The following is a 24,754-nucleotide window of genomic DNA, read 5'->3' as shown; positions in this document are numbered from 1 at the left end:
CATCTTTTTAGTGAAAATTCTCAAGAATAAAGATACCAAAATAATAGCTGCCATACAAAACAAAACTGCTTAATAATTCTAACCTCAGAAAGAGCAATATATCAAAAGCTCCTATTTCATTGGATAGAATACACAAAAATCTACCTCCATCTATTCATTTGTTCTCAAAAAACACATCCACCCCTTCATTTAAAAAATCACATATACACAAACAATTGAAAAACGAAAAAAAAGTAAAGTACGAGAAGATATTACATATTGAGATAAATAAATAAGTAGTCACCTAAATACCTAATTACCGATTTTAAAAATTAAAATTATTTGATTAAGTTATTAATTTATAATTTATTTATCGAACAATTTTTAATAATTAAATAATTAATAAAAAATTTATTAAAAATTGTCAAATTCGTTATGAAACAAATTTTTGAACAATTTATAGACTAATTTTCGATTTATATAACAAGGCCCAGATAAATAATATTGCAGCATAATAATTAAAAAAAGTTGTACGTAACAATCAGTCCCACAAGTGTCCCGCCCAGGCTCACTTGCATCTGTTCTTGAATCTATCGATCCAATCTTCCCCCAATTTCTAGGGTTTCGTATCTTTACATATACGTATACGCCACTTATACGTATATCTCTTTCGTGTTTTTTTAGATCGGAGATTCATTTTATCCACCGATTTGATTTTTCCTTCTTCGATATGTTTTGGCGTATGACCGGTTTGTCCACAGCATCTCCTGTAAGTATATACACACATATATGTGTGTATATGTATATATACATTCAGTTACTGTTTCGATCCGATTGTTATTTTGTTTTGTTAGTTATGTTATGGATTGATTATGTCAAATGCGGATATCACATGAAAATTGTTATTCGGGTCGCTTAATTTACTAGGATATGTTTTTGGATTTTGTTAATCGGATTGTTTTTTGTTTAGCGTTTGTTAATTTGATTGCGATTTGGAATGTGAGATTCGGAAGGTGTTAGGTTATTCTATTGTTTTTGAGTTTCTTACATGAATCGAGTTTCGTACATGATGAACAGTTGTGATAGGGAATGGCTGTCAAGTGAATCGTAAAAATAAAGAATTCATACGGATAAGAGTCCATACTGGAACTGTAGATTCGGAGAATTTTGATGTTACTTGGAAAGTGTCGATAATTTGAATATGTGATTATAGAATACCTGCATAGTGAATGATATGATACTTTTGCATTGTGTCTTCCATGTTAGCTAGTTACTGTAATCTTAATTGCATAGTCAAGCTGCCTGGCTGAAATTTGCATTGTGGAACTGACTATCTATTCTATACTTTGTGCTGGGTTACTGTTTGCTTAGACACCGAGGTGTTTAGTTGGTTACATACAGAGTGCACTTTTGCAACTTAAAAAAAAGCATAATAATGGTAACTTAAATTAAAACACTTCCAGAAATCTCTAACATATGCGTTGCTTTAATCGTGGAGACAAAAAAGTAAATTGATTTATTACAACATAGAATCACATTGTATTATGAACGGATGTTTCTAGGCGCCTAGGTTCTGTTATAACCAGTGCAACTTACTCTGTTGTTGTGGAATTTATTGGTTAACTGAGCAGGAATGTTGATTTTGAAGTTAAATACACCATATATCCTTTAACTGGAATTTTAAAACTATATACCCTTTTTTAACTTGTTTCAACTGCTTTTGGCAAATTATTGAATTGCACTTAACTTGCAAATTTCCATTATACACTATCTTTGACGCAAAATTAAATATCACTTAAGTACTTATCTTCAAAATTCCTTATTAAATAAGATCGTATTGCCTTCTGTGTAATTTTATGAAGGTTGTAGTAAATATATACACTTATCTGTTCCATGCCATTACAGGTGGACACAATTCTGGATAAGGATAAATACTCATTAGAGGAGCTTCTGGATGAGGATGAGATTATCCAAGAGTGCAAAGCTATAAATAGCCGTCTAATTAATTTGTAAGGCATCTTAAGCAATGCAACATGTATACATTTCTATGTATTTACTTCTAGCATGAAACTATTGTATATAGGCTTCAGTACTGTGCTGTAATGTTCTCGAATATAATTTTTTACCTAAGCTATCACACATAAGTATGTCTTTGTTTGGTTCAGATGCATGATGTTGACCAAGTTAACTATATGCTGAAATAGTTTTTGCATCTTGTTACATACATATATATATACACACACACATATATATATATATATATATATGATGCAACAACCAATATAGGCTCTTTATTTTGTTGGAAAGTGAAAAATATGAAGGTTATAAAATGTGACTATTTAGACCTCCAAATAATAAGTGTCACAAAATACCTCTTTTTATATTGGAAGTGACAATGAAGCTAAGTATGAATAAACTCACTCTTTTAGTAGCTGTCTTTGTGTTCTTCCTCTGATTAACATCTTAGGATTATAAGCTACAAAATTATTTAAGGAATTTTTCGCGACCACAAAATTATTTAGGAAATTTTCGTGGAAATCATTCTTTCTATTTTGTTGTTCACTTATTCTTAATTTAGCCAAGGCAAATAGTGCCAGCATGTGACATATTTAGCCTTTATTGAACTGAAGAAGCAGTGTTTAACTGTTGATACCTCAAAGGTGGGCTGATGAATTTTAAAACATTCTAAATTGATGTTTTCTTTGGGTCCATTTAGAAGGCCAATTTGTAATTTTCTGGCATTGTTTCTTTCTCTGGTAATTTACAGTTTGCGGGAAAGAACTCAGATAGAACAACTCATCCGTTACATAGTTGAAGAGGCCCCGGAGGATGCTGAAAAAAGGCGAACTTTTAAGTAGGTGTCTGTGAATCAGCATCTAAACATTGTCGAATATGTGTTTCTCTAAACGATTTATATTGTATTGAATAAGTGAGTTAATCCCTATAGCTATATATGCCCAGTGACTAACAAAGAAATATGTAAACAGGTTTCCTTTCATAGCTTGTGAAATTTTTACTTGTGAAGTTGATATCATACTCAAAGCATTGGTCGAGGATGAGGGGGTAAACATCAGATCTATTTTTATAATATTTAAATTTAATATATGAACTATTTAATTTTAACAAATCTATTTACTGAATCTGGTTTATATTTTTTAATAGTTGATGGACTTGCTATTCTTCTTCTTAGAACCAGAAAACTCGCACAGCACTCTTCTAGCAGGCTACTTCAGCAAGGTGTCTTTTAAGTTTTAGTTAACATTAGTTACTTATGAACATGCATTTTGTAGAATATTCTTGTTTTGATTAAAATTTAAAATCGAGGAGCTTGATTTTGGCTTCTCACATAAGTTTCTCTACAAGGGATTTGTTATTTCTGCTCTGATCTCTCGCATGGTTATTTGACATGCTAGGTTGTTGTATGCCTTTTGCTGCGGAAGACTGTTTCTTTTATGAATTATATAAGAGTAAGTGCCTTTTCTTGTTTAGTCACCTGTGATGAATCATTCTCTTTTAGTGTTATAATTTTCAAAAATATAATTTATGTTTACCTTTCAGTTTACATATGTTTCCTCTGTGACTACACAGGCTCATCAGGACATCATAAAGAAACTGGTTGATCTTATTGGAATTACATCTATTATGGAGGTTTGTTATCTTGAAAATTCGAATAGTGTGCCCGCATATGATATAGAGGTTACAAATGTATCTTCCCGTCGACAGGTTTTAGTTCGTTTGATAGGCGCTGATGAACATCTTTATACCAACTATGTGGAATCAATGCAGTGGTTAGAAGAGACAGATGTGCTAGAAATGGTTGTCGACAAGTTTAGCTCGTCTGTAAGTTGCACCTTTGTTGTCACTATATCAACTACTCACTAGTGTGCTTTTTGTGGGACCTGTTTGATCTTGTTCGTCTTCTTCTACCTAGCAGTCTAAAGTTGCTTCTTTTGTTAACTAATGTTGGAAGATAACTGATTTCATGAAATTGAATTATTGACTTGAACCAGACATCTGACCATAAATGCCAGACACCATAATTTTAAAACTTGAGAGTTTTTTTTCTTTTGGTTTCGCAAATATATGAAGTGTATTAACTTGTTAGGATCTTACTTTTGGTATTACAGGATTGTCCTGAAGTGCATGCTAATGCGGCAGAAACACTCTGTGCAATAACTCGGTACGCTCCCCCAGGGCTCGCTGCTAAAATTTCCGGCCCAAGGTAGCATTTAATCCCCATAGTCTGTGAATGATATTTACAATGTTAAACCATTTGTTATCTTATAGTTAAACATTTTCCATCCCTCTCCTTCAACAGCTTCATTGGTAGGTTATTTCGCCATGCTTTAGAAGACTCACGACCGAAATCTGTCTTGGTACATTCACTGTCTGTATGCATATCGTTGTTGGATCCCAAGAGGCTTTCGTTAGGAACATATTATTCATACAATCGCCAAATGAGTCATGGATCTGGTGCAACTGCTAATCCCGAGACAGTGGAAGGCATGCTGGAAAGCTTAGGTAAGATGACACTTTGTTTTGGCTATAGATATGGAGTGCGATTGTCTTTGAGGTATTTAATTTCGACTTGGTAACTTTTAAGTCAATTTAAATCCTGTTTTTCAGTGTATAATTTACCAGAAGACCTTTTTCTTTTAATTATTTTTACTCATATTACTGTAAGAAGCAATTTTATATTTGAATCCTGATCCCTCATGGATTTTTGTAACAACTTTTAGATAACCAACACTAATTAAGGTGTCAAGTTTTTCTGAAACCGGGTTGGGCCAAAAGGGACCTACTGACTAACCTAGATGGTGGATCTATGTGCTGTGTGTACAAAATTTGTTATAAATATTTGTGAGTTTCTTTGTCTGATTGGAACAGTTTCACCTATTAAATGTAATTGCTAAGCACGGAAGGAAAAAAGATATGGTTAATATTATAACAGCTTGCGAGTGCATTTACTCTGTACAGAGTAAATGGAAGAGATAGTGTGCCAGTGTGGGCTTGAGTTGATCTTTTGTTTTTTACTTCTTTGCAGAAACCTCAGTAACGATTTCAAATTTGAGTAAATTTCTTTGGTTGACATTGGTTTTGAGTGAGAGTTTTATGTATTACAATGTCTATGGAAGTTGTTCAGGGTAGTGGATACGAGTATTAATGCCAGTGTCAAAGTCTCTAGGTTGCTATAAGCATGGCTTGCATAAGAACTAATTACTGAAATTCAAGTTCAAGTATATAGAGTGGGAGTGGCGTATAGTTGTATTGGTTTTGCTGTAGTTAGAGGTGGCCACTTGTGCGGGTTTGAACCGCCCGCCCGGGACCGGCTCGGTGTAAAACCCGGATTTATTCGGCCCGGTTCAAAACCGCACAAGTCGGTTGACGTCACGAGCCGACTACGAGTTGATTAACAAGAACCCGCAGCCCGTGAATAACCGCACAGCCCGCAGCCCGCGAGTACTCTACTCAGCTGCACTGCTAGTCTATTCTTTCTGTAATTATTTGCTACATAGTAACAGAGTAGACTAGGCTACCACTTGCGCACTAACAAAATAACAATACTATAAGTATATTTATAATAATAGTAGTTCAATATAGTAGTTTAGCCTGCAACTTGAAAATAAGTGGAAACCGCGAGTAACCCGCACAGAAGCCTGCGAATAACACGCACAACCGATTACGAGTTCAATTTTGCCGGTTCCAGCCCGGCCCGAGCCCGGTTCGTTCATTAACAGGCCAGTTCAGTGTCGATAGTTCGAGTGCCCAACCCGTGTGCGGCCCGGCCCGGCACGCACGGACCACACAAGTGACCAGGTCTAGCTGTAGTTACCGTTAGCAATGCATGTATGTTGTAAGGAGGGCTGCTGAAATTTGGTATTTGAATAATTAAATATCAAAGAACCATATAATTATGGTTTGATGAGGTTCTCATGCATTATATTTATTGGCATTGTAGTAAGAGAAGTATATATCTGTGGTCATTGTTCCAACGCGAACAAGTGGTTGGTTTTTATGGAAATGTGAACTGAAATGAAAAGACTGTAATTGCTTTTCTTCCTTGATAAAAAGTTCATTCTAATTGCAAATCATATATTATATAACCTTGCAGCTTTCAATTGATTCTGCTGTCGGCATAGAACCAATTTCAATAAGAAGCAACGGAAACACTGGCATGTACGATGAATTTCGGTAGAACACCCGTAACTATGAAAAATGTGATGTAGGACAGCCTGCCAGGAGGCTAAGGAATCCATGTAGCAATACAAAAGGCTATTCAAGTATTAGTCTAACAAGGATTAAATGAATAACTTTTCACCTGTTGCGTTTTGGATTTTAATATCATAGAATTGAACTCTTGGAATATCAATTAGTCGGCGGGGACTTCTTGTGACAAATTATTCGGTTGTTAATCACTTCCGAGAAATATTAGTTTCCTGGTACTATTTTTTCTTCAGCATAGGTCCCTATCATTCTTAGCCATGGTTCACCTTGCAGGCGATCTCCTCAAGCTTTTGGATGTCTCATCGGAGGAAAACGTGTTGGTGACGACATATGGGAAGCTGCATCCACCGCTTGGAAAGCACCGTCTGAAGGTAAGCTTTACATACCGATTAAGGAGTTCTATGTATATTGTTATTGATGAGGAAACTGTTCAGTCAAAATAGTAGTGAACATGCTCAAGTAGTAGTGAGGCTATAAGTGTATATAAGTTATAGGCACTGGATGAATGTTTTGCATTTTAATTGGTATCCTTCACAACCTAATGATTACTAATTATAAATTCCAGTTCGTCAGGGCAGGGCTTGTAATTCTCAGCTATTAAATAGTTATATTTTTTTCTGTTTCATAGCTGTTATAATTTGATTAACAACATATTTGTCCTGCATTTGAATCTTCAGATCATAGAATTCATCTCTGTGTTAGTGACTGTCAGTAGCGAAGCTGCTGAGAAGGAACTGATCCTCCTTGGGGCTATTAATCGGATTTTAGAACTATTTTTTGAGTAAGGCTTACATTATCTGTTAACTTGATTGTGTTTAGTGGAATACAAGTATCTGGGGGAAAAAAACTTACTTGGTTACATTTCGATTGTAGGTATCCATACAATAACTTTCTGCATCACCATGTAGAACAGATAATTTTGTCTTGCTTAGAGAGCAAAAAAGTTCCACTTATTAAACATCTCCTCCATGATTGTAATCTTGTTGGAAAAATTCTTGAAGCTGAGAAAAATTCAACACTGATCGGTGATGTGAACAAGGTATTGTTCAGTTTTTGTATGACTATAGGCATAAATTAAATATAATGTAGTGATTTAACTTTGCTTTTTTTAGCATCTTCTTTTGATGTGAAACCAATTCATATCTTGGTGTTGATGTATACAGTTTACCTCAGAGTGTTTCTTTATTCTATATGGCAATTTATTAAGATTGAACTAGTCTTGCAGCCAACTGTCCCTGCTGAAGGGAGATCGCCTCCGAGAGTAGGAAATATTGGACACATTACTCGAATATCGAACAAACTTGTCCAAATGGGAAGTAACACTGACATTCAGACATTGTTGCAGGTTTTTCTCATAACTCTGCTTGTCACCCTTTTCATTACTTATAATTAGGCATCCAAAATGATTTCGGTAATCTCTGTTCCTTTAATCTAATGAAGGTGCTCCTGGCCTTAAGTATATTAGGGATCATCTGGAGGTCTGTATAAATGTAGAATATTAAAATTAAATGAAAGAATAAAAATTTATTCAATTGTTGATTTCTCATATCTGTGGTTGTCATTTGTAATCTATGTTATGATATATGGCCATATGGGTCATAATCTGGATTATATTGGACACATGCCGCTAATTTAATGAAGGTGCTCCTGGCCACAAGTTTATTATATATTCTGGCTTTCTCTTTTTTTTTCTCCGCTAGAAGTTTACTAAGTTTTGATGAATTGTCTCTTTAACAGGAAACTAGTGAATGGTCAGATTGGTATTCCAGTGTTCTACTGAAGCGCAACACATTAGAAAATGTCCATCAATGGGCTTGTGGGTGGGTACTTCATTACAATTGTTCCTCTCTTGTTCGGTGATGCTTATTCAAATGCATAACTTTAATGTATTCTTATTAGGCTTCCTGTTTCTAAATATGAGGTATGAGTGATATTGTATTAATATGTTAAAATAATTGTATTTGCCTTACCGGAGTTCTTTGAAGACTTTAATTTGCCTATATATGTAAATATTTTTTCACAATTGAAGACAATTTTGAGGAAACATGCAATCTTCTTTGCTCAGTTGTGGGACGCATAACGACTTATATGTCTTTCAATTTAATTATGTTTAAGTGTTGTGTATGTTGCCACTGATTATAACAGGAGGCCCACAGCTCTACAGGACAGGACTAGAGACAGTGACGATGATGATTATCAAGACAGAGATTATGATGTTGCAGCCCTAGCAAACAATCTTAGCCAGGCTTTTAGATATGGCATATATAACAATGATGACAATGAAGAGGTATTGGCTGTGCTACTAGAGCTTTCTAATGTGCTTACGTAGTTATGTATTTGTTTTACCAATTGAAAGGCTGCCCTTGTTTTACACATGGAATTGTTTTTCATCCGGCAGAACATATACTACTGAAACTTCGTATGCAGTCAAAAGAATGACATTGTCTTGTTTTACATTTATTGTTTGTGCTGTGTTCAATGTCTGAATAAAATTTTACTCTGTCGTTTCTCCTTGGTCGAAGTTAATTTGCCGTCAACATTTCATTTGTACGCCAAACATAATATTAGTGTGTACTGACTAATGTTTGCACTATAAATAGCTATATATATATATCATGATTTTCATTGCATCTTTTTTTAACAAATTATGCTACTTGTGCAGGCTCATGGCTCGCTGGAACGTGATGACGAGGTATGTTTTGGTTGGTCTTTTGTGACGAGCTCTATTCTCATTGTATGTTGTCGATAAGTTATGTGTTTGCATCAAATCCGAAAGCCACTTTTTTTAAAAGCTGCGTCATTCCTTTTTTTTTGGTGGTACGGTTTTCCTGTTTGTTCTCAAACCTTAAGATGCATGACAGTATTCTATCTCACCAGATATTTTCATCTTCGTATCTGTACTGCATGTAAAAGCACTTGTTAGGTGTGGTATTCCCACGACCTAGTGTAAACTAAGGAAAATAGGGAAATCATATCAATCCTTGCACTTGGAACCTAGATACATTAAATCTACTAGTCACACAGGCACAAAAGCATTACACGGATGGAAAGGTAGTAATTCTTTGGCAGTCTCGTCATTTTTTGGTTCGGATTATGAGTGTGACAATCACAGGAGAATATTTAGGAAATGTGCAAGGGGTGTATAAATATGTAAATAAATGCTTTAAATGCTTTCTATGTTTCCGTCATTATTTGTAACATTGTTTTATTATGATGATTATTATGTGCAATTACCTGCTTCCCAAGCAGGCACTATCGATGTTTCTTATATATTGTCAATGGTTGTCATATTGTTTGCATGGTCAATATATGGAGGGCCAAGGACAGTTTTAGCTTTGCATTAGGATAAAAATCCAGCTTTTAAATTGGGCTTTGCCTGTGCTTATGCACTGTATGTAAATAGCTGATTATGTTGGTTATATATGTCTTGTTTTTATTTTTATAGTATCTGCATTTAACTCTTACTTTTTGTTTTTGGCAGGATGTCTACTTTGATGATGAATCGGCTGAAGTTGTAATTTCATCTCTAAGGCTAGGAGATGACAAAGAAAGGTAAATTATTTGTTGTAGACGTTAAATGCGACAATGTTGGCTGTACTGTAATAACTGCATCACGAGGTTTCTTGTTTATGCTTTCCTGCTGTCTATCTTCTGGTGATGCTGATGTCATCTATCAGCCAATTTGATGTCTCTTAACATCACTTGTTTTCCAGTGGATCCCTCTTTACGAATTCCAACTGGTTTGCTTTTGAGGATGGGAAATCGGCTAATGAAGGCACGGCTGGTGGTGTTGCTGCTTCACCTTCACCTTATACCGAGGCTGCTGCTGATGTTACTGATGGGGTAGTCAATGACAAGGTTATTGGTGATGCTTCAGCAGATTTTGGAACATCTGAGGTACCTACGGAAAACACCATGGAGTATTCCTCACTTTCCAGTCTGTCCAAAGACTTGACAGAAACAGCAGCCACTGAGATTGAAAAGCCGCCTGAATGGGTAGAATGGAGGGAAAATTCTGATTCTCTTGAACCAACTGATGTAAATCTTAGTTCTGCAGAATCTTCCACTGCAACTGCAGACTCTACTGAATCTTCCAATGCAACTGCCAACTCCACTGAATTACCTGATGCAGCTGGCAATGTTGATTCTCAACATTCAGAGTCCACTAAACAGACTGATGCAACTACAGAACCTGTTGCACCACCATCTACTGATATTGATGAACCTGTGAGTGTAGATGATACTCCCCCAGCTTTGCCAAATGTTGAGTTTAAAGTTGAGCTAGAATCTCGTGATGATGATTCTTCAGCCAATAAAACAGATGATTCTTCGGCCAAGAAGACGGACAATTCTCCATCATCCACTGGTAAGCCAACTGATGTGGGGAAAAGTAATGTTGGAGGATTGCCAGAACCCGGAGATTCTGATACATCAACCGCTGTGTGTCAACAGTCAGAAGGAGATGGGACTTCAAGCTCCTCTAGCAATGTTAATAAACCTGCTGAAACAGTAGTCACTTCAGGAGCTGCAGAACTCGAAGTAGAAAAATAAGCTGCCTGTAAATATGAATTGTTAAATTCATCTCACCTGGGCTTTCTCATTTATAGTGAATACAGCATAAATCAAGTTTGAAAAGGAATCGCACTTGATGAAATTCTGTTTCATATAGTCAGATATAATTTTCTGAATCTTACTGTACATTGGCTTAATAGTCGGATAGTGCTGATCATTCTTTCCCCAACTCCTAGGTTCCTAGGTTGCTGGCCTGGCAGCTTTGAATCTTGCCCCTTTGTTCAGGAAATATGAAGGGAAGATTGCTACACAAAGATTTTGTTGCAAATGATTACTTTTTGTTCGATATATCTTGACTGTTTATAGCATTTGCAGAGCGTTTCTATTATTTTGTTTGCAACATTTAATTTAGCTTAATACAATGTTATTCCCAATAAAACTGCTATGCAGGAAGGCGTTCTAATATGTGATAGAAGTATAGAACTGTAGTCTGTAGAGGATTAGTTATTACACAAGTCGTATATTATTCGCTGACGTTATTACTATGTGAAGCTATTTTTCTCTAGGGAACCGTGTGAAGCTGTCGGACACTGGGCATGTACATTTTGCCTTGACTTGCTAGTTTGGTTAAGCCAAAAGTTTAGAAAATTCGAACCCTCGACCAGTCGTAAAATAAAGTGAGAAAAATAATGTTACTCCAAGAGATAACAAATTTTAAACAAATTGTAGCGTACAGATGTTGGGGCACATTCACTAAATAGTGCTCCCTCCTTCCCATTTACTTTTTTATATCTCTCTTTTTTAAATGTCTTTATTATTTATTTATATTTCAAAAAATTCCGAATGTAATAAAATTTTATTATATAAAATCAACTATATCTACTATTTTCATCAACTATATTCATTTCATATATTAAATAGAGATAGGTACCTAATTACTTTACCTAAGTTTTTTAATTTTCATCACTAATTTATACTTTTTTTTAATCTCTGTACACAAATTTAATGTAAATAATTGGGTGGTACGGAAGAAGTATATTATAGTTATATATATCATAACTCCTTTTAATGAAGTTGTACGTTACAGGAAATGATATAGAAGACTTGTGAGCTCATAACTCCTTTTAATGAAGTTGTACGTTACAGGATACGATATAGCATCGTGCCGACTTGCAAGCTATTACGCTTAAACATCCATATTGAGTTATTGAAATATTGCAGAAATATTGAAGCGTAAAAGGAATCGAATATTGCAGAAAAGAAAAGAAAAAAACTGGTAAGTAATTATCTTTCGTGTATCCAAATTTTTTGGTGTGAAAAGAAACTGCAGTTTATATCTCTCTAATTGGAAAGAAATTTTTGGAGAAATATTTACCCATATCAACCTTCTATTCTTTTATTTCCTTGAAAAATCTTGAAAACACGTTAGAGAAAATGTATTAGCACAAATCTTTCCCTCCAAATTTAAACTCTAGAACACAATATTATAGTTGCTACTTTGCATCCTTCTGGATATTTCTCAGTTTGAATGCCAACAATTTTTAAAAAGAATTCAAGAATTTCAGCTTTGTTTGACTCCAAATATCAGATTTTTAATTGGAAAATAAATATCCTCAAGAAATAATCTTCATAAACGTTAATGTTTATCGACAACCTAGCAGAATCAAAATTATAGGAGTATTATTTGAATTAGTGCTCAACAAATGATTGACATGACTTTGATACTAATATTGTGTCGGTGCAACGAAAAACTCAAGACAAGGAGAACAAGATAAACCGGAACCCTCTTATAGTACTGGTGTATAACTGCATCTAATTATATCTCAAGGCCTGTTAAATAATGTGAAAGGAACACAAGTACCCAATACCACATTGGAAGGGACGGGCTAGGCCATTGGTAATACAAAATCAGTGTCTCAACCATTATCAAAATTTTAATAAAGATAGACATAATACTTCTCAATGAATCTGGGCAAAACTGAAGAGCTTATATATGTAATTAATCTGCAAGTTGCAAAGAATGCAGAGCCACACCATTGCGAGCAGCCGAAACACGTCCCCACCTTCCTAAACGGGGTTCCTGTGTATGATGTTATTCAGTAATGTCAGAGCTATTGTGATCTGAACAATTACTGTGTAAAATAATTACAGTATAAATAATATTAATGAAGTAAAATAGAAGAAAGCAATGCAATTGCTAAAGACCTCTCAACATCAACAGGTAAAAGTATTATCATTACGAGGAAAAGTATCAGCAAAATAACAGATTTATTACCTGACCTACTGCAGCAACCAGAAATTTTCCTGATTTTGCAAATGCCAATGAATTTACGAACCCAACCTGCATTTCACAAAAAACAGGAAATACTTTCAGCATATCCTGAAAAATAACCTCATCTGCATAACACTATAAATATAATAATAGTGGTTCACTACTACCACTTTCAGTAAATTCTGGTGCCAATCATCAACTTTAACCTATAGTGCAAATATTACAAAATAATGAAAAGTAACAATGTTCTCATAAAATGTACTATTAGTGTACACATAAAATCCAAAAGAATTTGACAACTGTCTTAAAACAAACATGTAATCATAACATCAAGCTTTTCGGACTCCTACTTAGATTCTTAGCTTAAATTCTAAAACTTGCACAACTGACAGGCTAATGACTTCGTATGCAAAGTAAATGACTAAACATTAGCTGACTACCAATTCTAATGTTAAGTGTTAGAGCTATCTAGAACTTAAAAACACAAAATGTAATATATATACATATCAGAGAGCTAATATCCGGGGCGGAGGCCATATTCCTAGTTTCTGACTTACCACAATACTAATCTATAATTCATGTGCGCAGATTTTAAATGTGTCCTACTAATCTCTAAAAGCAACATACTAAATCACTCTACTGCAAACCACAATAGCCAAAATACTCGGTGCCTAGGCAATCATATAAAGGTTGTGCACCGGAATCTTCTGTTCCTAATGAAATAGGTAACAAAGCCACTTAATCACATACTCTACTAAAACACTGCCTCCCCAAGTTTAACTGGTGCTTGCACCAGGACTTGTTCCACTGGTTGCTAACGCATGTGTCATTCGTTTCCTTTAAGCATAGAAAGGTTGTAACTATACTCTTACTGCAAACAATATCTTGAGGATACTCTAAGTGCTCATTGTATCCTTATGAGCATACAAGCCAAAACTGTGGAAGTCTAAAAATATACATGCAAAGTTGAGATGCGATATTATTGCATTTCGATGCCCAAGGACAAGATGTAGTAGATCCCTGTACCGAGTAGTAGGATCATAATCTCTTACCATAAAAAATGGTTGCATGCGCATCAGCGCCAAGTATGAAAAATCCACCAAACCACGTGTGATGTGTGTTGTGTACCATAGTAGCTAAATACAGGTAAGGGGGCATAGAATATGTTTTGGTGAACTATAATATTGGTAAAGGAGCCTAACATAGCTAGGTTAAGGGATAAATGAGTTTTAGGATCTCATAACCCATGCCATACTCCCAAAAAAACTCGAACCACCTTCAGCAAAATGGTAGCAGTGGCCGAAAATGACAAGTAGGTAGAGAACACCTAGGGACGCAAGACAACTCTCACTAAGAAACTCGGCAGATATGCCAGCAATTTTAGGAAAAGATGTGTTTCCTCACAAAGGGGGTCGCAGTGACCAGGGCAGCGAGATGATTTACTCAAAAAACAGGTCTCAGCAAAGTCGCAAGACCATGTAATGGTGGGCAAATGCCTGCCCAGTGCAAGAAGGTCAAAGAAGATTAATAACAAGGATACAGGTGACTAAAGCACCGCTAAACGGTGTCTGTATACCATGACAAGAGATTTATATCCACTCATTTTTCGGACAGGATATAAAATATAGTAGCAAGTAGTATAAAAAATATAATAACGAAAATATTACATATTAAATGGTGTTCATCAGCTAAAAATGATATTATATGAGTAATTATTTATTAAGAGTTACAACATGTAAAAACTGAATATTAAAGGTGTATATGTAAAAAAAAAATTCAAAAATCATATACACTACAAAAAAAGGAACTAAGGGTAGCCATATGGAAGCATACCAAAGGAAGCTCAAACAATGGCCGAAGACCTTTGCATTCCCTTTCAATTTCCCACAAACGAATTGCCCCATTACCAGCTCCTGAGGAAGCGAGATCACTGTTTCGGCATACAGAAACAGATCCAACCCAGGAATGCGCAGAGAGACATGGGTTTTTGATGATACCATCTTCTGCATGGATATTATCCATATGATCAAAATTTGAGGAATGGTAATAGACTTTATACAGTATACATATTATCAAACCGTGAATAATGGTAATATACAGGTTTCAATTTTCATGAAAGTGCATACAATAATGAAGTTACTCAGGTGCAAACATAATACAACCATGTAAAAAAACTCAACCAGTATGCTGCTACAAAGAAAATATTAAACAACAATTGACTTTTACCTTTATGCCCATTCGATTGTCTTGTATTTTCACTGTGTTCCAACTTGTCTAAAGTCTGCAAAGCATGTGCATTTTTTATAATGTGAACAGGCTTCTTCCGCAATACGCTCCATTGCTCAATACTTCCATCATCTGAGCCCGACAAAAATTCATCATTACTAATAAAACAACAGCACTCTAATGATGATGCTGAAGCACGATATATTAATTGAGACTCCTCTGGCACCTGTTTTGTAGAGTAAGAAAATATGCATCAATGTGGTGGAAAGATACAAGGCTATAAAGTACAATAAAACCATTCATGTTTGCTGATTTCAGATCTAGAACCATTTTTGTGTATTCTGAAAGTTCTAACATTTTAGTGAAGTTAAGTTACTATACAAAATACAAAGAAAAAAATTAGTATGAAACATCTGTGATTAACAAATTATAATCTAACCAACTAAATACTAATTTATTGCTTTTTTAAAAGAAGAAATATTACTATTTACTATTAAATCAAAATAAATAAATTTAATTTGATACCTCAACTCTCCCTCAAACCAACCCCCCCCCCAAGGGGGTCAAATCTCGTATCAAATTGTTTGAGATATGGGTTTCGACTTTCAAAAATAGTCAACCAAACACCATGTGTGGGTTTACCTGATACCAAAATCTTCTAAACCAAGCAACCCCTTAATCGTTAGCTCATTTGCCTAATTATTTTGTATTTATAAGGAACAATTACTTATAAAAATATTTCAACCCCTCAAGCTGTCGAATAGAAAGTGTAACACCTCCCACAAACCTAGAATAAGGACAAATAAAATTCATACTTCAGAGCAAACTAGTAAATATAAGATGTTATCCTTTCATCTCTGACATACTTATTTTTGGCCCTCTCATATCCTATATTTCCTGGTTTGGCCACCAAGTATTTATTTGCTATAGTTTACCTAGTTCATTTATTTGATGTTTTTATAACATACTATTTACCCAAATCTATAAGTCTTGGTTTTATTTTATCTGTATTCTCACATTATCACAAGTTAAAGAACTTAAGTTTACTTATTTTTTTAATCGTCTTTCAATTTTCTCATGCTATCTAGTTTATTTGTAGAATGAATTCTCATGCTTAAATAAACTTACACTGTGAATAAACTTAGACTATGCGCTAGAAACGAATTGAATTCAGGCTTCAGCTAAGAAAATTATACACTTAGAATCTGACATGCACGGAATCTAAAATTTGGCTCTAGAATCTGACAGGCACGGAATCTAAAATTTGGCTCCCCGGACCTGATTCCTGGCTCTTTCACTGCAAGTTATATTAGGTACAGACGTAAAGAACAAATGAAAGCCTAAAGTATCTTTATAGGTATTGATCATTTTTCAAGATATTAGTACCTCGTCTAAACTTCAGAAAAGCTAATAGCAACAAATTTGATAAGAACCATACAAGAAGAGTGACAGCCGTATGATATATACCTTCCACAAGTGCATAGTTCGATCACGTCCAACAGTCAAGATCCGCTCTTTTCTCAGGCAGTCAATTGTTAATACTTCACTCTGGTGACCAAATAATGTTGTTATGTAGGCTCTGTCATCTGCATTCCACACTTTAATTGTTCGATCAAATGAACCAGAAAACAATTCTGAAGTACCTTGCCTAAATGTCAAGCATGACACCGGTCCTTTATGACCTGTAAAAGCCTGTAACATCAATAAGTTGGAAACTAAAATCAGTAAGAGCAAGACAGAAACACAAGTGATGGGTAGACCTTTACTGATGTGACAGACAAAAATACACAAAACCTAAATAATTCTTGAGCCAAATAATAGATATGAAATTTTGTCACATATTCTTACATATTTTCTTATATTTAGCTTCCTAAAATTTCTAAAGTTTCAGAAAATATTTTCCAAAATGCTCTGGACAAGAATTAACTGTAATCTGGATCTTTGTATGGCTTACTATATAAATTAGAAGACAGATACTATAAGATATTATATGACAATTACGTCTAGAGTCAATTACATTCTTAATTCATAATAGTTTCTGAAAATAAAGAAGCACTCTCTACTCTCTATCTTGGTCAGTTCTAAAAACCAAAAAACACAAAAATACAGCTGCTTGCCTGAATATGTTCTCGTGATCGAGTATCCCATAAATGAATATGGCGATCAAGACCACCAGTCGCCAAATAGCGACCATCAGAGCTAACCGCCAGTGCTAAAACATGTTTGCTGTGCTTTACTGCTCGCCCTTGTGGATCCTTCAAACCATGGGATTTCAGTACTTCATCACTTGGCCATTTAAATTTTTCACTCTTCCCACTTTCAATATCCCACTGAACAATAGTACCATCCTTGGAAGCTGAAAAACCTTTCAAGTCATCTTCAGATAGAGCTACTGCTGTGACGGACTGCCGGTGCTTTACTAAAACGCGAAACCCTTCAGTTACTTCTGGCTTTTGTACCCTAAATATGATAAACATAATTTTTTTAAAAAATATTAACATTACTGAAGTTTCGTACTTTTAAGCATGGTTACCAAGTAAGTTCTTAGAAATACTGATTACAATCAAGTATGTTCCCCATGTGCGCAACATTAGAAAAGATATAGAAGGCACTATAACGGGAAATTAGGGGCAGCATAACATCTAAAAATTGTCACAAAACATTAAATTATAATTATCGGATCAAAGACTGCCGTTTGGCAATAAATTCCAGGATGCAAAGTATGTAGTAATGCAAGACAAAAACACTTACATTTATCTACAAAAAATGGAATAAATTCAACTAGTATTTTATTTATAGGTAGATAAGTGTCTAAATTGCCATTGGACGTTGACAACTTCCACTGGCTCTCTAGTAGTTTCACTAGTAACCAAATCCATACAAGAAACTGAAAATCTGGTAACATAATTGTACCTATACCACACGAACAAAACGCCTTAGGTTTTGTTTGCCGTTCCCATGCCGCATACTCGGACACGGTGCTTACTGCGTCGCTATACTGATCGTGCTTAAAACTTTTAATTGATCAATATGTTAAATTTTTGCTAAAATATCTTAACAAATTTACTTTTTTACTAAAATATTATGATTTGTTCCCGCAACCTTATCCAAATAAGTATAGATTGCCCGTATTGCTTATATAACAAAATCTAATTCGCTTGTTAAAAAAAACAAAATCTAATTCGGAGAATCGGATTTGTGCTGTATCCCGTATTCCGTAATCCGTACCCCAGATCAAGCAACACAACACATAAGATCTGTTCATCCCGTGTCAAAACATTTTTTCATGTATCTTTAAATTTCAAGTTCAAAGCTTTTTTGCGTAACTTCAAATACACTAATGAGCTAGATTATATAAATAAATCAACACTTTACTCATAAACACAACACTAGTCAAACAGTTCATAAATACCGAAACCCAACACCTAAGATAAAAATTCAACCTTTAAACCATCACATCACACACACACATTTACTCAAAGAAACAAACACCACACCACAATAAATCGATATATTAACACAAAGCAAGCAACCTATTAAAAATCCAACCTTTCAAACACCACATTACATACACATTGACTTAACGAAACCAACACTACACTACAGTAAACCCATAAATTAACTCAATGCAAGCAACATCCAAAAAATAACCCGACCTTAAACCACATCATCACATTACTACCACACAAACACACACACACACATTATCCAAAATTAAGTACCTCGAAGCAATTAAGCGTCTCACACGACCACTATCCTCCAGCTGCTCCTGCTGCAACACATTCGCAACCCACGTATCCCTCTCTCCCTCCCTATCCCTCTCCCTCTCCTCATCATCATCACTTACTTCACGCTTGTCTTGCTCATCTTTAATCTTCCTCAATTTCTCCAAATGCGCTTCCGCAATTCGCTTCCTCACCTCCGCCGCAGTCTCCACTTCCTCCTCCTCCGCCTCTTCTCCGCCTTTCAGCTCTCCGTACTCATCTTCATCGCTACTTTCAATGTTATCATCTTCGAAATTACGACGCCGTTTCTTGTCGTTGTCGAAAAACGTGTCGTTTTCGATTGAGAAGCGCTTCTTGCCTGATGATTTGGGAGCTTTCTTGACTGATTTCCCCATAGTGGAGTAATAAAGATTGTATTTTTAGTGGTTTAGAGCTATAATAATGTGTGTGTATTGTAAGTATAGGTTTGTTTAAATTGAAAGGGGGATGATGAAGATGACAACTAGGGTTTAAGGGGTTTTGGTTCTGGGGAGAAGAAAGGTGGAAGAGTGTATTGTGTTTTGGGCTTCGGGTGTTGGTTTATTGTAAACGTTCCATTTAGGCCCAAACTAGGTCCATTTACCGATAATTTTATAAGAAGTTTTAAAATAGGCTTAATTATGCTTTGTCTTAAAATATTTGAATAAATATAAAGTGGTTGTCAAAACGTATCGAGGAAGTCTCTCAAATCTTACTGAGGAAGACTTGTACAACTTTTTAGGAAAGAAACTTAATCAGGAAGACTTGTAAAGCTTATCGAGGAAGACTCGTAAAGCTTATCGAGGAAGTTTTGTAATACTTAATGAAGAAGATTTGAATAGCTTACTTAGTAAGACTTGTAAACCAACTACTATAAATAACTCATTTAGCTAATGAAATGAGATACAACTTTCTCTCCATATCTTCTATTCTCCTATACTTCCTCTATATTAAACATAACTAATATTTTCGGTCAACTACTATATTCAAGGTGGCATTTGTGGTCCTATTCATCCATCTTCTGGCCCATTTAGGTACTTTATGGTTTTAATTGATGCGTCAACTCGATGGTCTCATGTATGTCTACTTATAACCCGAAATACAGCCTTTGCCAAATTACTTGCCCATATAATTAAACTTCGAGCTCAATTTTCTGACCATCCCATTAAATCAATCCGACTAGATAATGCTGCTGAATTTACATCTGCAACTTTTAATGATTATTGTATGTCAGTAGGAATCTCAGGCGAACACCCGGTAGCTCACGTACATACACAAAATGGTTTAGCAGAATCCTTAATTAAAAGACTTCAACTTATTGTCCGTCCCTTACTCCTAAGAGCAAAGTTACCTATATCTGTTTGGGGTCATGCAATACTTCATTCTACAAATATAATTAGAATAAGGCCTTCTGCTTACCACAAACAATCCCCTCAAGAATTGGTTCTTGGTCAAGTACCTAATATATCTCATTTAAAAGTATTTGGTTGTACTGTGTATGTTTCTATATTACCACCTCAAAGAACTAAAATGGGACCTCAAAGAAGAATTGGTATATATGTTGGTTTTGATTCTCTGTCTATTATAAGGTATCGGGATCCATTAACTGGTGATGTTTTTACTGCTCGGTATGCTGATTGTCGTTTTGATGAATCTATGTTCCCTACATTAGGGGGAGATAAAATTTTGCATAAATTAAGTTCAGAAATATCATGGAATACCTTAGGATTAAATGTTATTGATCCGCAAACTAAACAATGTGAATCTGAGGTTCAAAAAATTATACATATGCAAAATATTGCTAATCAAATGCCAGATGCATTTAATGATTCTAGAAATATTGTGAAATCATATAGACCTGCTGTTAATGCTCCGACCAGGATTAAAATCCCTGGCAATAAATCAATTTCAGCGAAATTGATGCAAAAGATATTGTACCACAAAAACGGAAATTGATTGGAATTGCCCCATAAGTGGCAAAAGTTTCAGAAAATATCCCAGAAGTGGTATTGCCTCCTAAAGAGGTTCAAGCCCCTGAAGTGGCTGTAACAAAACTCCCATACGTGGGATTGCCTCCATAAGAGAAGGTTGCCCCAGAATTGGCACATGACCCAGAAGTGGCAAATGCTTCCACAGAAGCAAAGGTACTTGAAAACTATGAGATCTCAATCAATTATGTCCATAACGCGAAATTACTGGATCGTGGGAGTACTGAGGTTGATGATGCATATGCTTTTTCCGTGGCATCTGATATTATTATGAACTCCGATCTTGAACCACAAAGTGTGGAAGAGTGTTGACACCGAGATGATTGGCGAAAATGGAAAATTGTGATCCAAGAAGAATTGCAATCCTTGCGCAAGAGAAATGTATTTGGACCTATAGTCCAAACACCAGCTGGTGTAGTACCTGCCTGGAATAGATGGGTATTTGTACGAAAATGAAATGAGAAAAATGAAATTGTGATATATAAAGCCCGGTTTGTAGCCAAGGATTCTCTCAAAGACCTGGTTTTGATTACCAGGAAACATACTCTCCTGTGATGGATGGAGTTACTTTTCATTTTCTAATGGGTATGGCTTGTATGGAAAAACTAGAAACACGTTTGATGGACGTTGTGACAACATACCTATATGGATCACTTGATAGTGATATTTATATGATGAAAATTCCCGAAGGATTAAATATTGAGGACACTAAGCCTCGACATTTATATTCTGTTAAATTACAATGATCATTGTATGGTTTGAAACAATCTGGTCATATGTGGTACAACAGGCTTAATGAATACTTATTGAATGATGGATATGTTAATAATCAAGTGTGTCCTTGCATTTTCATTAAACGATCATCAACTGGTTTTGTTATTATTGTTGTATATGTGGATGATTTGAATATTATCGGTACTACTGAAGATATTACTAATGCTACTAACTATTTGAAAAATGAGTTTGAAATTAAAGATCTTGGAAGGACAAGATTTTGTTTACGTATACAGGTGGAACACTTATCTTCAGGAATATTTGTTCATCAATCAAACTACACTGAAAAGATTCTTGATCGGTTCCACATGGACAAAACTCATCCACTAACCACATCAATGGTTGTTCGATCACTCGAGGTTGAAAAAGATCCTTTCCGTCTTAGAAAACAAAATGAAGAGGCTCTTGGACCTGAAGTTCCATATCTCAGTGCAATTGGCACTCTCATGTATCTTACAAACAACAAACGACCTGATATTACATTTGCAGTGAACCTGTTAGCAAGATTTAGTTTTGAACCTACTAAAAGGCATTGGGATGGAATCAAACATATATTCATATATCTTCGAAGGACAATCGATCTTGGACTATTCTTCCCAAACAATTCAAGATCATGGCTAGTTGGATATGCAAATGTTGGATACATGTCAGATCCTCACTTTGGGCGATCACAAACAGGTTACCTATTTACATATTGTGATACTGCTATCTCTTGGAAGTCTACAAAACAGACTATAGCTGCAACTTCATCAAACCACGCAGAGTTACTAGCAATTCATGAAGCAAGCAGAGAATGTAATTGGCTAAGGTCGGGCATTCAACATATTCGAGATTCATGTGGATTATCAAGCATTTCAGACAGTCCTACAATTTTATTCGAGGATAACTCGGCCTGCATCAAACAACTTAAGGAAGGATATATTAAAGGGGATCAAACAAAACATATATTGCCAAAATTCTTCTACACTCATGAACATCAAGAAAATGGTGATATTGATGTACAACAAGTTCGCTCATGCGATAATCTGGCGGATATACTTACAAAGTCACTACCTACATCGACATTTGAGAAGCTGAGAAATAATATGGGTATGCGGAGGTTAAAAAGTTTGCTACATCAAAATATCAAAATGTGAGACATTTTATTCAGGGGGAGGCTGTACTCTTTTTCTTTTGTCAAGATTTTTATCCCACTGGGTTTTTCCTTGCAAGGTTTTAACGAGGTAGTTAATCTTCGCAATAACTCGCATTTGACAATGAAGGGGGAGTGTTAAAATATTTGAATAAATATAAAGTGATTATCAAAGCGTATCGAGAAAGTCTCTCAAATCTTACTGAGAAAGACTTGCACAGCTTTTTAAGAAAGAAACTTAATCAGGAAGATTTGTAAAGCTTATCGAGGAAGACTCGTAAAGCTTATCGAGAAAGTTTTGTAATACTTAATAAAGAAGATTTGAATAGCTTACTTAGTAAGACTTGTAAACCAACTACTATAAATAGCTCATTTAGCTAATGAAATGAGATACAACTTTCTCTCCATATCTTCTATTCTCCTATATTTCCTCTACATTAAATATAATTAATATTTTCGGTCAAGGTTTATAACACCTTGGGCATTCATGTTTACACCAAAGTAGATATCGACTATTTACGTTAAAAATTATTACTCCGTCTGTCCTCCTATTTGTTTACACTTTCTTTTTTGGGATGTTCCTTCCAATTATTTACATTTTAAAATTTTCCCAAAATAGTAAAAAAAATTAATTTTTAAAATAACTATATTCACTATTTCTCTCCACCATACCCACTTTATACATATAATATTAATCGGTCCTACTACTTTACTTACTTTTTAACTTTTGTCCACTATTTTATCATTTTTTTAAAATTTCGTGCTCAACCCAAATGTTTACATTTGGGAAGGAGGGAGGGAGTATATGGTTTGACCATTTATGGTTGTTGATTATAAGAGCATCTCCAACCCATTACACTATTTTGGTATAATTTTTACACCAAAATAGTGTCAAAACTACACTATTTTTAAATTCAACCCCAACCCATCAACACCAAATTTTACACCATTCTTTTACTACATAGGTTATTTTATTACCAAAGTACAAAACTAAAGTTAAAAGTAATAAAGTAGTTGGATACAAATGGAACAAATTTCTTTTTGGTAAAGGAATACAAGGGCGATATGGGAATATACAAAAACTCTAAAAAATTAGCGTGACACCAAATTTGGTGTAACTTTTGGTGTCACACCAAAATGGTGTAACTTTTAGAGTTGGGTTGGAGAGGAGTTTTACACTAAAATGGTGTAAAAGTGCAAATTTAGAATTGGGTTGGAGATGGTCTAAAATTCAGCCATTTTCTGAAAAAAGTGATGCCATTGTACTTGCGCTAACTAATTTTCAGAAGTCAGTGTACTTAAACTTGCTCAGTTATTATAAAAAATTAACAATAAACTGCATACTGGATAGCTGAAATAGGAAAAAGAAAAAAGAATTTAATAGAGAGGTTAAAATTCTTAAAGGTCGGTTAGAGGATCTGTAAAATTATCACGGAGACATCAACGCAAAGAAAAGAAATGACATGGAAATGAAGCCAAATTATTATTTTCACATAGAGCTTCACTAACAATCACAGTTTAAGTTAATTTGTAAAAGTGGGATTGAATATAAATTAAAGTTTTTAGATTAATTTGTACTTGGGTTGGGAGATGAAACATGAACACAGATGTTTTAATTTTTCAGGTGTTTTGTTTTTGACTTGCCACTTGAGGTTTATTTGACAAAAATAATCTGCTACAATTACAAATGTAATCTCATGGCTGTATTTTATAGTATTTCATTTAGATGAGGATATCTCTCTCAAGCTCTCTCAAAATGTAAAATATATTTCTTAAGTTAAACATCTGCTACTACTTGGTTTATAAATCACCAAGTTACAATGCTTATTAGACAATACATAACACAGTCTTCGAGATCCAGCAAGGTTGCTTTTTTATTCTCTTTCTCGTGAGTCTTGACAAA

At 34.9% G+C, this 24,754-nt stretch overlaps 2 protein-coding genes across 2 annotated transcripts; one reads left to right on the top strand and one right to left on the bottom strand.

Moving 5' to 3' along the window:
* Positions 1-503: 503 nt before the first annotated feature.
* Positions 504-11,104, top strand: LOC141670663 (uncharacterized). The gene is made up of 19 exons (XM_074476612.1): positions 504-748; positions 1,885-1,988; positions 2,747-2,833; positions 2,967-3,042; positions 3,142-3,216; positions 3,393-3,446; positions 3,568-3,627; positions 3,703-3,819; positions 4,107-4,201; positions 4,298-4,500; positions 6,478-6,575; positions 6,882-6,985; positions 7,078-7,243; positions 7,430-7,549; positions 7,942-8,024; positions 8,350-8,491; positions 8,867-8,896; positions 9,686-9,756; positions 9,918-11,104. The coding sequence occupies exons 1-19, from the start codon at positions 710-712 to the stop codon at positions 10,753-10,755; spliced, it is 2,562 nt and encodes an 853-aa protein (XP_074332713.1). The 5' UTR covers positions 504-709; the 3' UTR covers positions 10,756-11,104.
* A 1,376-nt stretch (positions 11,105-12,480) lies between these two features.
* Positions 12,481-19,510, bottom strand: LOC141670425 (U3 snoRNP-associated protein-like EMB2271). Its single transcript, XM_074476255.1, has 7 exons — positions 18,937-19,510; positions 17,332-17,674; positions 16,682-16,906; positions 15,215-15,440; positions 14,822-14,991; positions 12,992-13,057; positions 12,481-12,796 (listed from the first exon to the last, which is right to left on the bottom strand). The coding sequence occupies exons 1-7, from the start codon at positions 19,332-19,334 to the stop codon at positions 12,716-12,718; spliced, it is 1,509 nt and encodes a 502-aa protein (XP_074332356.1). The 5' UTR covers positions 19,335-19,510; the 3' UTR covers positions 12,481-12,715.
* Between the last annotated feature and the right edge of the window lie 5,244 nt (positions 19,511-24,754).

This window comes from Apium graveolens, chromosome 7, assembly GCF_009905375.1.
Source record: "Apium graveolens cultivar Ventura chromosome 7, ASM990537v1, whole genome shotgun sequence".
NCBI lineage: Eukaryota > Viridiplantae > Streptophyta > Magnoliopsida > Apiales > Apiaceae > Apium > Apium graveolens.
The sequence above is the reverse complement of the archived record's forward strand: the minus strand, read 5'-3'. Positions and strand labels throughout refer to the sequence as shown.